This window comes from Alosa pseudoharengus, unplaced genomic scaffold, assembly GCF_046254945.1.
Source record: "Alosa pseudoharengus isolate Yale_2024_CS ecotype anadromous, Long Island Sound unplaced genomic scaffold, YU_APseudo_1.1 YU_APseudo_1.1_scf_15, whole genome shotgun sequence".
Taxonomy (NCBI): Eukaryota; Metazoa; Chordata; class Actinopteri; order Clupeiformes; family Clupeidae; genus Alosa; species Alosa pseudoharengus.
In genome coordinates this window covers 24,142,507-24,157,988 of record NW_027468620.1, presented here as the reverse complement: position 1 = coordinate 24,157,988, position 15,482 = coordinate 24,142,507, and the positions used below count along the sequence as shown (strand labels likewise).

Below are 15,482 nucleotides of genomic sequence, written 5' to 3'. Positions count from 1 at the left end.
ATATTGGTCTCTATATAGCCTAGCCTATTGTTTATGTGCATGTTTTTCATTAACAGCAGCATGTACATTTGTTACAACCTTGACGCAGCCATAAAAAAGTGCAGTACAGTTGTAACAGTATAGGGTCATGAATGTAAGTTCTAAAAACGTGAATCCTGCTGGCTTAAACAAAGAGCTTTTGTTTTCATATAAAATCAACAAAAAGTCCAAATGTATGACTGTTAAAGCTAATTTATTGCATTAGCCATTGCAAACCATATGTCACAGTGTTATGATAGCCTTTATTTTGGTCCACTTGATAAAACCAGTAAATATAGTTTATAAACTGCTTATTTCTTACATGTCTGAAACATTTGGTCCAACAGTGATATTTCAAGTTGATCTGTTAACTTTAATTGGGTGTGATCGCGGCACAAAAATCAAAATCCATAACTTGCAATCAGAAGTGTTGCGCGAAAAAATCAGTTCATTTTGCCATAGAGACGGGTTACAATTGACCCGCACAGGTCATGTTTTTATTTTAATTTAATTGCATTTTCTATGACTATATAAATGGCACTCATGTTAACTTGAAACAGAGGGACTGAAGATATGAATGACATGTGATTAAAGTGCACACGCACACGCTTAAACAAACAGTTGCGGTTTAAAAAAAAAAAATCATGATTTTTGAATTTTGCACCTTTTTATCTCTGGTCGTATTAAGTAGACCATTCATGTTTGGATGGCTGTAAGAATTACATGCTATGATCTTTCTGTAGCTACACCATATCTTGAGAATAAAACATTGTTACATTTGTACAGCTGTTACAATTGTAGGCTACCAGCTCCCTTACGCATTATAGACCGTGTAGGCCCTACTGTTAGCCTAACAAACCTCCGTGTTTTTTCTCTTGAAGTTGAGAAAATGCTTTTATAGATTTAAGCATTCTTCTTAGAGATTATGTTGAGAAATATAACTTGCAGGAAACCAGGTAGGCCCTACGGACATGGTCAGCGTGAGAAGACGTGCTGAAGGTGGGCTGAGCTCAACGTTGCGCTCCGCCCCACATTGAGCCCAGCCCCGATCTGCAAGCTGTAGCCAGGGGCTTCTCGGACAAATGAACCATTATGAAGAAAACTCTCAAATAAATAAATCAATCAAGAAATAACTCCTCAAATAAGTTTTTGTCAGACTGATTCAACATAGATGCTCAGATTTAATGTTAAAAGCAGAGGTTTGACCATGAAAAGTATAAAGAAGTATTACAAAGATAGTTCACACATAAAGGTGAAAGGCAGTATAACACAGTTAAGAAGATAATAACTTTTTACTAGCCCTCTTTAAACTAATAGTGTTAAAGATGTTAATAAAATATAGACTATATTGCAATTTGATTACAATAAATTCAGACATGGCATCCATCGTATCCAACACAATACAAATTACACAGTATTTCAAAATAATTAAAATAAATTACAGTCTTTCATTTAGCTTATCTATCTGTGATTGCTCCAGACACATTCTGCACTTCTAACTAAACAGTTCTGTAATGGTTGCAGTCCGGCACAGCAAAACTTTTCTGACATTAAGAGCTGATCCATACATTTGACTATTTGCGACAATCATAAAACCAAGAGCTGGCCGTGTAACACCTCCTCAGTCTGGCTGATCCAAAGCACTAATAAGGTGCAAGGGGAAACCCAAACATTTAACATGCAAATCTATCTGCTGCAGCAACCATGAAATAAGCCAGAGCCAGAAATTGCAGAAAACAAGTGCTATATATCATCTAACATGCATACATTTCAGATGATCTTTTAGATAATCTTTTCACCAGCTCAAAATTTGTGACCGTCACAAAATTATGATATTAAGCTCATGATGTGAGAAAAGTATACATTTAAATATATACATTTAGCATTCATTTTGACATTGAGATTCACATTGATGAGAAATGTTTCAAATAGTTGCATAATTTAAATGGTCATTCAATCCCTTCATTTAGTGGTTATCTTTGTATTGACACAAGACAATGTTTATGCTGAGTAAAACAATTAGCTGAATATCACAGTTCTCTTTTAGAGAAAATTAATACTGATATTTTACCTCAGGGTGGCGCTACAGTCATAGAAAAAGTTCTGCATTTAGGTTTTCTGAAAAGAACCAGCAGTTGGAGCTGTGTGACCACAAAAAGGACCAATGTTTCCCCATGACCATCTCCATAAGACACAACATTTTGACAAAAAATATCCTTCCATTTCATGGAAGTTTTGGATTCATTCTTCAAATTATGCAAGAGATTATCACGATCCACAAGAATATTTGTCTACTTCATGAATATTTGGCAGTTAGGGTGTTGTGTCTACCATGATTTGACTCAGACTATTCAAACTGGACCGGTGAACATGCACTGAGCGGTCACAAAGAGATGCAGTCCATACCGTTTACCAGCATCCCTGGCTGGCCAGAAAAATACACCACTGAACAACCCACGCAAATATTTACAACAAACAGGTTCTCTTCTCTAGCATTAAAATATGCGGTTAATATGTCACGCGAGTAGAGTATAGAACAAACAAAAAACCTGGGTTACTCTGCAAATAATTCTCCTATTTGTTTACACTAACACGGACTACTTCAAGCTTGGGAGAGTTCCCTTTGGATTTACAAAAACAAACAAGCAGTTTCCTCTTCCACTAAATTTGAGAGAAGGAAGAAAGGGCAGTAGTGATTGGAAAAACAGATTCTGCAGGACACTTGCAAGCACTTTCACCACACAAACAAAACCATGGCCCATCTGTCACCAGAACAATGTCAACTATGGCACATTTAGACATTTTCTCTGTTGTTATTTTTCTGTTGTTATTTTTTCTCTGAACTGAAAAACAGAATGACAGATACAAGTAAACTTTCCAGGTAAGAGGTAACAGTGTTCAGTATGTGTTTCGGCGTACGTTAACTGCACTACCCTGTGGTGGTAGTACTGGAAACAGGCAGCGAGAGAGAGAAGAGAGAAAGAGAACACGCAGGGTCCCTGGGCTCAGAGCACGGACTCCATGCCCTCCTTGTCCAGCAGGTTGGCGCAGGACGAGTCCGGCGCGAGCGGGCGGTGTGTGACCAGCGGGGAAGTCTCGCCGTCCGCCTGCACGTTAGCCACCGCCTCCACCTTGACCTCGGCGAGCTCGTGCGCACCCTGTTCCTCCTCCTCCTGCTGCCGTAGCTTCTTCTGCTCCTCCTCGTTGATGTGGTGCAGGATGCCAGCCCCCAGGGCGTCGCCCTCCACGTTCACTACGGTGGTAGTGCGGTCACTGCAGGGTCCCACACACACACACATACATTTGAGTATCATACCATATATATATATATACAAGCAAAATCATAAATGACATTCATGTTAAATTCATTACATACATGCACTGCTCATTGTAAAGTGTGCTCTGCCTTATAATCGCTGCACTTTCTAGGAGGCTGAAGCTTAGAAGTTTAGCTTTACTGTAATGCATGTAGGTCAGGGGGGGGGGGTGTTCACAGCACATAGGTCTTCACACCACTTTGCTGCTATTACAGTATACTTCACTCCTTGCACCACTAGTCCAGGCCAGTGCTAGTCCAGTCCTCTCTTCTTACGCTGCAATTAGTCCAGCGCACAGTGCTAAAATTACACAAAGTTCCTCCCTCCACTAGAAGTCTCGGATTCACAAGGGGAGTTACTGTACTTGTAGACAGGGACATTACAGCAGTGACTGTTGTTTTTTTTACTAGTGTGCCTCTAGAGGGGTCACGAGTGAGGTCTACCTTCCTCAGAACTTACCTTCCTCAAAAATAGCTTGCTTACTATTGTGAGAGATTCTCATCTAGTTGCCCAGGCATTAGGAGAGATCATTACACAAATAGATGTGTAAAGTACAGCTTGTGTCTGTGATTATGTTACATTAAAGGCATTGGGCAGCATACAGTATGTTATGTGCTCTATGGTTCGGATTCTTTAACGTTATAGATAAGACAATTGGCTGTCTCAATGATATAGACATTGGCTGTCTCAGATGAGTGTCTTCACGCTTATCTGTGTATGTCTGAGCATGTGTGTGCACATACACCCGGGTGTGTGATGGGAAGAATGTACGCTGTCTGTCTGTCTGTCTGTCTGTATTCACATGTGTACACACACGTGTGAAGGTGTGTGTGTGTGTGTGTGTGTGTGTGTGTGTGTGTGTGTGTGTCTGTGTGTCTGTGTGTGTGTGTGTGTGTGTCTGTGTGTCTGTGTGTGTGTGTGTGTGTGTGTGTGTGTGTGTGTGTGCATGCAGGCACGTGTGTGCACATGGAAGGAAGGCAGGAAGGAAATAGAGGCAGGGGGGCCGGGGTGGTGCACTCACACAATCCAGTCGACAGCCAGCATGAGTGACAGGTCGTTGGTGGGCAGCCCGATGGCCTCCAGGATGATGGCGATAGTGATGATTCCGCCAGCTGGGATCCCCGCCGCTCCAACACTGGAGGCTGTGGCAGTAACCCTATCGAGGGAACGAATGGCATTTCAGACATGAAACTTTATCCCTCTTACTTAAGGGATCCTCCTCCTCTCTGACTGTTTCTTTCATATCATGCTGTCTCTAAGGCTCTCTCTCTCTCTCCCTCTCTCTCTCTTTCTCTCTCTCTCTCTCCTAGAAGGCCACCCCTTCTCTGTTTTTAAGACTGTGGTTCCGGACTTCCTGCTCTGGTGGGGCCTGGGGAGAGTGAGATGCCTCACTTCTGACTTAAGTATAGTTCCTGCTCAACTCTATGGATCTGTCTGCATGTACACATAAATGCAAGCCCTTCACCGTAGCTCCGTAGACATCCCAGCGCTCATTGTTTTTTACACAAACATATATTCCTATTAGTACCGGTATGTGCTAAATTGTATTGAATATTGTGCACATCTTAAAGAGAAAGCAGGAGATCGTTATCTCTAGGAAAATGACATTGTTATATTTCACAAACATCCTGTGGAAGAGGCCACTCAGGCCGTGCTCACAAAGGGCTTAGCCTCTGACTCAGGGAGAGCTGGACACACTCACAGGATGGTGAAGATCTGGCCGGCGTTCAGTTCGTGGTTGTTCAGCTGGGCGATGAACACAGCGGCAACGCACTGGAAGATGGCCGCCCCGTCCATGTTGACGGTTGCACCGATAGGGAGGATGAAGCGGCTGATTCTCTTGTCCACACCGTTGTTTTCCTCCACACACTTCATCATGGAAGGCAGGGTCGCTGAGCTGATGGAACACAGGTCAAAGTTCATCAGGTTCATCAAGGTCAAACACCACTTTGAGGTCAAGAAACACCCAGCAGTGGTAAGGAGATGCAGAGCTGGGTTTAATTTAAATTGGCAGTGTGACAACCTTAGATTGAACTCTTAACTAACATATAAAACCCATTAAGAATGCCTGTTGCACTGTGGATTAATCTGTCCACCTAGCAGAAAGAGAACTGTAAGGTATTGTTGGCAAGTAGGACAAAGGTTTAAAGGTAAGGCCTACAGTCCTTAGAGTGACTGAGGACAAAGCCCTGTAGTAATACACTAAGCGGATGAATCTTAAAGGAGAATAAAAACCACTAGGTCAAGCCAAGAGTTTTCACAACCTTATAGGAAGCTGTCTGAGCCTCTTCAAGCTTAACTATGTGTGAGTGTTTAGTACAACTACTAAAAGTAAATTAACAGTATATATGTATATACAGTGTATACATGGATTTGCAAACGGGTGTTTATGACCTGTATGCAAACAGTGGTGCGAGATAAGCTTACCTGGAGCAGGTGGCGAAGGCCGTGGTGAATGGCGTGATGAGTCCCGAGAGGAAAGTGAAGGGGTTCTTGCGGGTGAAGGCGAAATAGATGAGGGGCAGGACGATGCCCCCGTGGATGAGGTGGCCCAGGATGGAGGCGAAGATGTACTTGCCCAGGCTGGTGACCAGCAGCACCACGTCCTCCATCTCCACGATCTTACTGCCCACCAGGAACATGATGCCCAGAGGCACGTACCTGAGGAGCACACATGGACACACCTGCTGACCAATGAGGAGCACACATGGACAGGCCTGCTGACCAATGAGGATCACACATGGACAGGCCTGCTGACCAATGAGGAACACACATGGACACACCTGCTGACCAATGAGGAGCACACATGGACATGCCTGCTGACCAATGAGGATCACACATGGACAGGCCTGCTGACCAATGAGGAACACACATGGACACGCCTGCTGACCAATGAGGATCACACATGGACAGGCCTGCTGACCAATAAGGAGCACACATGGACACGCCTGCTGACCAATGAGGAGCACACATGGACAGGCCTGCTGACCAATAAGGAGCACACATGGACAGGCCTGCTGACCAATGAGGAACACACATGGACACGCCTGCTGACCAATGAGGAGCACACATGGACACACCTGCTGACCAATGAGGAGCACACATGGATACCCCTGCTGACCAATGAGTGTAGTGTTTGCTTTACAGACAGGCAGAAAACATGAACTCTTCAGCGGAGGTCATCTGGGTGACAGGTTTATGGGGCCAGATAAGTATAAGTATATATACTCTTTTGATCCCGTGAGGGAAATTTGGTATCTGCATTTATCCCAATCCGTGAATTAGTGAAACACACACAGCACACAGTGTACACACAGTGAGGTGAAGCACACACTAATCCCGGCGCAGTGAGCTGCCTGCATCAACAGCGGCGCTCGGGGAGCAGTGAGGGGTTAGGTGCCTTGCTCAAGGGCACTTCAGCCGTGCCTACTGGTCGGGGTTCGAACCGGCAACCCTCCGGTTACAGGTCCGAAGTGCTAACCAGTAGGCCACGGCTGCCCACAGTAGGCCACGGCTGCCCAGATAGTGCACTACTGGCTGTCAGGTGCTTATGTTACTGCTGACTGTCATCAGTTCTAACTCTAACCCAGTTCATAGAGTCCTAACCCTAACCCTACTTCAGAGTCCTAACACTACTTCATAGTCATAGCCCTAACCCTACCACATAGAGTCCTAACCCTAACCCTACTTCATAGAGCCCCTAACCCTACTTCATAGAGTCATAGCCCTAACCCTACTTCATAGTCCTGACCCTAACCCTACTTCATAGTCTTAGCTCTAACCCTACTTCATAGAGTCATAGCCCTAACCCTACTTCATAGAGTCCTAACCCTACTTTATAGTCCTAGCCCAAACCCTACTTCATAGAGTCCTAACAAGCTTTTCCAGTCGAATGCTGTACTTGTCAGTCATGTGTTTCCTACCACACATATGGATACAATGGATATCATAGCCATATTGTTAGTTGCTTTGGAGAATACTGACAACTACTGCAAATAGTTAGTTGTAAATGTTACATACACTCTGACTGGTGGTGGTAACAAAATATGAAAATGTAGCTGGTGAAGGGCTGACTCTAAAGCCACTGGTCAGGCTGCTGAGGCAGTACTAGTGTTGTTCTTCTCTACACTCACTTACCACATGATCCAGGACACCAGCACCATGGTGGCCTCGTTGAAAGCGTTGAAGAAGCGGATGAGCTCCTCTCCCTCTGAGCCCAGCTTCCTGAGGGCCACCCCAAACACCATGGCGAAGAGCACCAGGCCCAGGATGTTCATGCCATCTGTCTCGGTGCCATAAGGAACCTGTAGCCAGCACAACAGCATGAGTACCCTGGATGTTACCTCTATCCACTATACATTATTAGTGTGCAGGTATCCTTTTGGGTTACGGTGGGAGTTGTTAAGTGGATAGACATACATTGTTATGCACTGTCTAGTAGTGGCCATGACAAAACATGTTTTCAAGTAGGCACCAAAACAGATTTTTGGATTTAATCATTGCCGTGTTTAATTTTAACCAGTGCAACATTTATTAACTACTGGTACATGTTTGAAAACAACTCTTCGGAGTGCAAACTCCTTTGGAAGCCAAGCTGACTGAGCAAGAAGTCTGGGCGGCATGCTGCATTGAGACATTCCCTTCTGGAGTTTCTCAGTTAGAATTTGTCAATCAGAAACTCTGAGAGGCTCCAAGTCATGGTCTGCACTTCCAGAAGGGCAGCGAGTTCACAGAAGCAGAAATGGAAGCCAGGAGACAGGGGTGGAGCAGACTGGAGCTGTGTCGCACACAGTTACTTTAACACAGGGTGAATAAACTGTCTACAGCTGCCTCTGTTCATGCAGTGGGACTTGAAGGTAGCTTAATGGAGTAGCATTCACTTCTCTCCTTTTGAACAACTTCCAACAACAACTTCCATGTCATCGTCCAGGCACCTGGATGGTGATTCCCACTTCCGGGCATCCCACTGCCCTAACCCTGCCCATGCACAGCCGAGTGTGTGTGATCTCATTGTATCTGGCTAACTGAGCTGCTAAAGGCCCTGGGCTAAAGGGACTGAGCTTATCGGCCTGCATCTCTTTCAAGGGAGGGTTGAGGGGTGTAGGGGCTACCAGGGTGCATTGGGCACCAGAGTGTCTGTGATGGGGATCGGACAGGACAGAAGCTCACGCACGCCTCAATCCTCCCCTTGTTCTGGGCCATGTCAGGCGGCGAGGGGTGGCTCACGGTTTGACACCGCAGCGCTGGGTGTGTGTGTGGCGTGAGTAAGCCCCAGTTTGACCGAGGGCCAGGAATGGAGATCCCCACAGATCAACAACGATTGCGCCCTGCTTTAGATATGCACCAGTGGGTAAGAACCATCACGGTCCGGGTGGAGAGGTGCCCTCCATCAGATTTTAGCTTGTCAAGAAACTACTGAACCCAGTGAGGCTTGCTTTGTCTATTTTGGTGAGGTATTCAGAGCCTTTCTCTTTTTCTCTCTCAGTAGGAGAAAATTCTATTTTCCTTTTATTTTAATCAAGACCTCTGTGTCTTGACACTGGAGTGAATAAGCATTTTTGAGGCATTCTATCTGAAGGCCCTTTCAGTGGAAAAAAAATGCTGAGCTTTTGAAAAGCACTCTGGGAAAGACTTGCCATCCCCAGCTGCTTGACTTGATCTCTCCGGTAGTTGGAGCAGACAACTTCACCCCCCCCCCCCCCACAGCCCCCAACACAGGCAAACAAACAGCATGCTATCTAAGTACAGCCAAGTAGCTGATCGAGGCCCAGAGACAGCCTAGAAACACAGGGCACTAGTGCTACTGCAGACACTGCTGCCACTCCTCTCCTCTCTCGCTCGCTCGTTCGCTCCCAAGCCCAGAGTGGACTTCAGCCTCCATGCCCTGTGCACACTCGAGAGGGCACGGTCACAGTGACTTGCTCCGCTGCTGGATTACTGTGAGGCTATAATTGAAGCCAAATGACTCTGAGTGAAGGATCAGTGGAAGCAGAAAACAAGAGATGATTTTTTCCCAGAAAGGGATTTCCTCTCAGGGGTGAATTTCCACAGTGAAGGAAATGTCCCCACTGAGAGCCAGATCTGATTCTGAATGGCATAGATGCAATGCAATACTGATGAGTGACTACTGGGAAACACATTGACACATACACATTGACAGGGGGTCTTCTCAGAGGTCTTTTTTCATCACCATAATCCAAATTCTTTCCTTAATAGGTCTGTCACTTACAGTCAATTATGTTTGTGTCCAATGTCCACCTAGCCCACTTGTTACTCTCCGTCATCAAAACGGACTTCCTTCTACATGCCCTGTGCTCATTGCGAGAGCTGACTGACAAATACAAACATACATGTTGATTCATTACGATTCATTCGAGTACGTTTGCAGTGTTTCCTGAAAAGGAAACAGCCCGTGTGGAGTTTTTTCACCAACCCGGGAGAAAGATGCCAAACAAGCATCCCATTTCAAATCCACACTATTCTTTTAATCATTTTCACACTACATTCATCTGACGTATGAGGTCATGTACTGTATCTACAAGACCTGTGATATCAAGAATAAACAGTTGTCTTGAATATACTAGGTAACCTACAGTTATTATTATTATTATTAGTAGTAGTAGTAGTAGTAGTAGTAGTAGTAGTAGTAGTAGTAGTATTTTTTATTATTATTATTTTCACCACATACTGTTACAGATGTTTTTTTAAATAAACCATTACAATCAGTAGATTTGGAATGACAACCTTCTGGTAGAGGAGGGTTCCATTGGCGCCTGTCTTCACTGAGATGTTCTTGTAATCCGTGGCATACTATAACACAAACATCAAAGACATCAGACAAAGCAGTTAAGACTCAAGTTTGACAGCAGACAGTCCTGCTTCAATGTTCAACGGCACTCCTCTTTCCCTAAACACGGTTAACTCTTACCCTGCCAGCCTCTCTCCATGTTACATCATGTAGTTAGGGCCCCCTGCATTGAGCACGTCTATCAGATGGTGGGCGCTGGGCCAGCGCTGGGACAAAGCCGCCTTCAGAGCAGCACTGAGGAGAACCTGGCAACCGCTTCCCCCTCTGACAATGCTGGTGACCCTCTCCTCCTCAGTGGCTCATTCAGAGCCTCCCGTGCCTAAGATACCCCCCGCTATGTGGGCATGTGCCCCCCCCCCCCCCAGGCCCTGAATACCACATCCACACCACATGCACTGGCAGCCATAGCAGCCGGACCTAAAGAAGGGCCTCTTTAAAGGGCCTCCTAAGGGCCCCTGGTGAGATGGTCCATTTAGAAGTGGTTTTGAGGCTCCTCTGATAACTACGTTTATTTTCGGAAAATGAAAACCAAATTGCAAAATTGTTTTAATTTAAACTTTTTTAAAACAAATTCCAAAGAATTTTGAGGTGCTGATTGAAAGATATGACCCAGGAAATGGCCAGATCAGACATTGTTAAAGATTTTTGGGCCCTTAATAGTTCCTCAGGAAGATATATGTTAGTTAAAAGGTCAAATTCTGTGGGAGACCAGAAGCATGACACGGCTTTAATTTCTTGTGGTCTCCAAACTGGAATCTCCTCATGACTCCTGGACTGAGATGGAATTCCCACAGCCTGGAACAGGTTCTTTGTTACACTGAGGATAAGCCCTCCTGATGGCTAAAACATCTTTCGTCCATACGGTTAGGTCGCACTGGTCCCATCTTGTCTCTCTCCTCCCCTATTTGCTTTTTAATCCTCATTCTGGACTGGATCCAGGTGACCACCACTACCTCTCTCTCTTTCTCCCCTCTTTCTCTGTCCCCCTCTCTCGATGAGCAAGGGATGTGGAAAAGTACACAACCACCCTCAGTGGTCCTGTTGGTCTCGTAGGCCCTTAAGCCCTGTGCTGCAACAGGCGCGGACGGACCCGTTTATGGGCTCATTATTGACTGAGTGAGTTAGTCTAACCGGAGTCGGGGATCCATCTGTCCGCCCCCACACACCTCTTGGCTAAAGCCGCGATGGGCTGAGAGAGAGAGAGAAAGAGAGAGAGCGAGACCCAGTCACCTCTATGAACCCTCTGACCCTCGTCCCCACCAACCTATTAAACGCGCACACACACACACACACACACACACACACACACACACACACACACACACACACACACACACACACACACACACACACACACACACACACTCGCTCAAACTGACATTTTGCATGCACACTGACTCTTTAAATACACACACAGAAGCTTAACGTTGACTCTTTTACACACACACACACACACACACACACACACACACACACACACACACACACACACAAACACACACACATATGCACACAGAGAAGGAGAAGCCTCCCTCCACTCCCATTCTGTGCGAGAGACTGGCCCTGGCAGCAGACTTCGGGTGGCAGTGAGGCATGTGAGCGCCGTTGCTAGGAGTTGGTGGAAAAGAATGGCCCATCTCCGTGGAGATGGCCATTCTGTTCTTCCTGATGAGAGAAGGTGAGCAGAGCTACAAGGCAGGCATTATCCAGGGGAGATAGAGGAATACTCTCTACACTCAACCAGCACACCTCATGGGCGTTTAATAGACTCTTTATGGGACAGGGGGTTGTATCCTATAAAACGTCAGGAGCTGGTGGCTGAGAATTGTGTGTGTGTTTTCCACACTAACTACCCAGGGGTAATGAGGTAGCACACACCGTGCAGAAGACTGGACTCTATTTCACCTTTTTATTCAGCCAATTGTGTGTGTGTGTGTGTGTGTGTGTGTGTGTGTGTGTGTGTGTGTGTGTGTGTGTGTGTGTGCTGAGAGGGAGAAGATGTGAGGAAAATCATGTGAGAGTTGGGAAAAAATAGTCGTGAGAAACTTACCGAGCGGAATGCGGCTGCCACAAGGTTTGACGGGAACAAATTTCTGTGGAAAGAGTGAGCAAATAAAAAAAAATAAAAAAACACTAAGACAACATCACTTGATAACTCGATAGGAGGGATGTGTCTTGACTTGTTTGAATAAACCTCCAGGTTCCGTTTTCCTAAGCTACACAGCAGCATGGGTCCTTGGCCTGTGTCCTCTAAGTGAGAACAGATACAGCTGTTATTTACCCTCTCCCCCCTGGACTCTCACTACTCCTACTGTCTCTACAAGCAACTCACATGCTGGGGAACCGGAGAATCCATGCACCAGTGGATTTGATTGCTTTCTATTTACATGAACTGAACTGCACACAGGATTACTGTTACCTTGAGGACCTCATGGGACACAACAGCTGTTCTTCTTTATGAACTTTATGAACTGTTTTACAGTGAAGAGAGCTGCAACAGAGTTTGTTGTATAATACGAGTCCTTCGCTCTTTGTTTCAGACAAGCTCTGCACAAATTAGTTAGCACATTTGATGGGATATTTAAGCGAGCAGTTAAAGTGGATGTACATATACAGTATTAAAGGGGGTGGAGAGAAGCAGTTCTCAGCTGATCATATCACATGACGTCAGTAAGGATCAGGATTACAACCTTTTCTGAAACAAGCGGACAAATGGGGCGATAACTTGGTTTTCACAACACCCCCAATCAAAGCCCATTATTGTCCAGTGATTTTAAAATCCCACCATTGCGTAACTCAGTTAGTGCCTCTGTGTTCTTAGCAATCTGGGGTAGTGTGTGAGCTTGAGGGATAGGCTGAATTAGTGTGAACAAGTAGTAATTGCTGGCATGTCTTAAGGTTGACACTGACCAACATGTGCATGCTGAACAGAGGCAACCCAACATGTGGAGCCCTAGCTGGAAAAACAGGAGATAAACAGCAGACTGTTCTCCCAGAGTGGTATGTGGAAGGGCTAGAGATAAGTGACGTGTGCTGGCTTTGCCAGTTGGGACACTCTCCAACCAAGACTTACTCAGGTCCACTGGAACATGATTGTGTTTTAACAGCTGTCTGCTTTTCCTCAACTTAGAGCCCGTTCATTGCACAAGCCCTGAGCTTCGTGTTCTGGAGCCACACAGATCATACGAAAAATATGCTCTATGAGTTCTTGATTTCTCATCATGCAGAGATCTGGAATAGAGCATGACATTTAAGCATAAGCACCTATGCATCTGTTTCACTGGAGTGAACAAGGGAAAGTTTCATATTAGCTGGTATGAACCAGCCTATTGCTTTAAGAATAGAAGACTCTCGAGTCGCGCAATACCGGTCTCTGCCAGTTCAGTGACAGCATGGTCGGATGCGTCCATGAATATAACCCATATACGGCTAATCACGCTGATGGGTAGGAGTGAGTAAGTGAGCGAGTGGGCAAGTGCCAATTCTAGCCTGGCCTTCCATGTTAAACGCATTGTAGATTACGTGCGTGGTTTTCAATCACTGTGGGTTATTATAATGCTGTTGAAGTTCTGCAGAGAAGAAAGTGGAATAATTACCTGGCAAGATCTAAAAATGAGTCCGTAGTTTCTTTGTCGGTGCTCACGCTTTCCAGAGATAAGCTATTGGTGTTTAGAGCACCGGCACCGACACCGGGCTTGATAATGAATGCAAGAGCCACGCCGATGGATGAGGCTATCAGGGTGGTCACCAAAAAATAAGACACCGCGATTCCTCCAAGTTTTCCCAGCGAGCGAGTGTCAAGGCTGGCAGCGCCTGAGATCAGACTGCACACCACTAGGGGAAGAATGATCATCTTCAGCATCCTCAGCAACATCTCGCCCGGAAAGGCGAAATATGTCATCTGCGCCCGAGTGAGATCCATTTTCCGAATAATCATACCAAGTCCAACTCCTACCAAAACCCCTGACACCGTGAGAATAACTAACAGATTTCTCCTAAAGAAATCCATAAACCTGTTTTTGCACCCTTTCTTTTCACATTTGACTGAGCCGGAAGATTCTGGGCATTTAGACACAGTGTGTCCGTTTAACTCACACTTCTCCATAGCGAACGAAATGAAACACGCGGATTTCACGGGTACCGGTACTGTTCTCTACTAGGCGTGCGCTCGTGTGGGATGTACGCTCAGCTATAGTCCTACTTCTGCCAGGCGAAGCGTGCTCATCTGCCAATGGCGAGCGAGTGCCTGGACAAAAAAGAGCCAAGCATGCGCACTTCCCCCTCTCATTCTTATAACCTAGGATAAAATGATGCAACAAGGAAAGATATTGCCAGCATCTGCTCTTATTGCATGTTAAGTATAAATGTTTTTTATTTGCTTTTTATTTGTTTTTTATTAAATGTTTACCTAAAATGTGCGTAGACCTACTCTAAAATTAAACATTAGGAACAGAATATGCAGGTTACTTGTAAGCTATCAGCTGCTTTGTTCAGTTGAAAATGTACACATATTCGGTCAAATTAATAATATTCCCTTTTTGACAAGGGACTGGGGAAACTCAGGCAAACCGGCGAGTGATTTGAAGTTCCCATCTTCTTTTTTATTCATCTCTGGCGCCGGAGACTGGCCCTCTGTATGACCAAACACATAGGCTACTTGTTTTTGGGTTCCTAAAATAACAACTATCAGCTGCCAAAGGAGACGAGCTGAGGAGCTTACTCAGCAGTCCAGTCATTCCGTTCCTATTTGTTATTGTTTAAAGCCATTCCCTTCCTATTTGTAATTGTTTTAAAGATGACTGGCAAATTATTAATTTTTTGTTCAAAATCTCTTTATTGGACGTGGAATAACTAGGCCTACATGAATTCTAGGAATTATGAAACCACAAGAAAAGTTAATCTTTTATGCATGGATGACCTGGAAGTATCGGCATTTTTTAAATAAAGCTATTAACTTATTGTATTAATGGCACGCAATACCAGGCTATTTTCAACATTTCCACTTTAATGTAAGTTGTACACTCACTCCACCACTAGATGGCATAGCCTCCATTCCGTAGAAACAAAGGCTGCACAGAGCTGTTTCAGTTCATGTTCTGTTCTTGTAGCCAACTGCAACTACAGTAAGCAAATAACCAATTGCTAATTCTGCGACAGAAATGAGAATTAATAGGAAAATGACTTTAAACGTACATTTAGCATATGTGTTGTGTGTTTTTTGTGGAACCAAATGAAGTAAAATGAGGAAGCCTCATGTAGGCTAATTTTATTTTCTGGCAACGCCTGGGGGAGCAATACTCACAACTTTCTCCGAAAGTTGTCGTTGTGTGTGTGTGTGT

General features: G+C 45.0%; 1 protein-coding gene across 1 annotated transcript; it reads right to left on the bottom strand.

Annotated features, from left to right (window-relative positions):
• Positions 1-1,179: 1,179 nt before the first annotated feature.
• On the bottom strand, positions 1,180-14,338 carry slc1a4 (solute carrier family 1 member 4). Its single transcript, XM_076285971.1, has 8 exons — positions 13,740-14,338; positions 12,194-12,236; positions 10,080-10,145; positions 7,473-7,639; positions 5,763-5,996; positions 5,038-5,232; positions 4,357-4,491; positions 1,180-3,291 (listed from the first exon to the last, which is right to left on the bottom strand). Exons 1-8 carry the CDS (start codon positions 14,246-14,248, stop codon positions 3,024-3,026), a joined length of 1,617 nt encoding a protein of 538 aa, XP_076142086.1. The 5' UTR covers positions 14,249-14,338; the 3' UTR covers positions 1,180-3,023.
• Positions 14,339-15,482: the final 1,144 nt, after the last annotated feature.

Coding starts and splice junctions, on each gene's coding strand:
- slc1a4 (XM_076285971.1), bottom strand. CDS start 14,248: ATGGAGAAGTGTGAGTTAAACGGACACACTGTGTCTAAATGCCCAGAA. Junction 12,237..13,739: donor TCATTTTTAGATCTTGCCAG/GTAATTATTCCA, acceptor CTCTTTCCACAG/AAATTTGTTCCCGTCAAACC. Junction 3,292..4,356: donor CTGGCTGTCGACTGGATTGT/GTGAGTGCACCA, acceptor GGGACCCTGCAG/TGACCGCACTACCACCGTAG.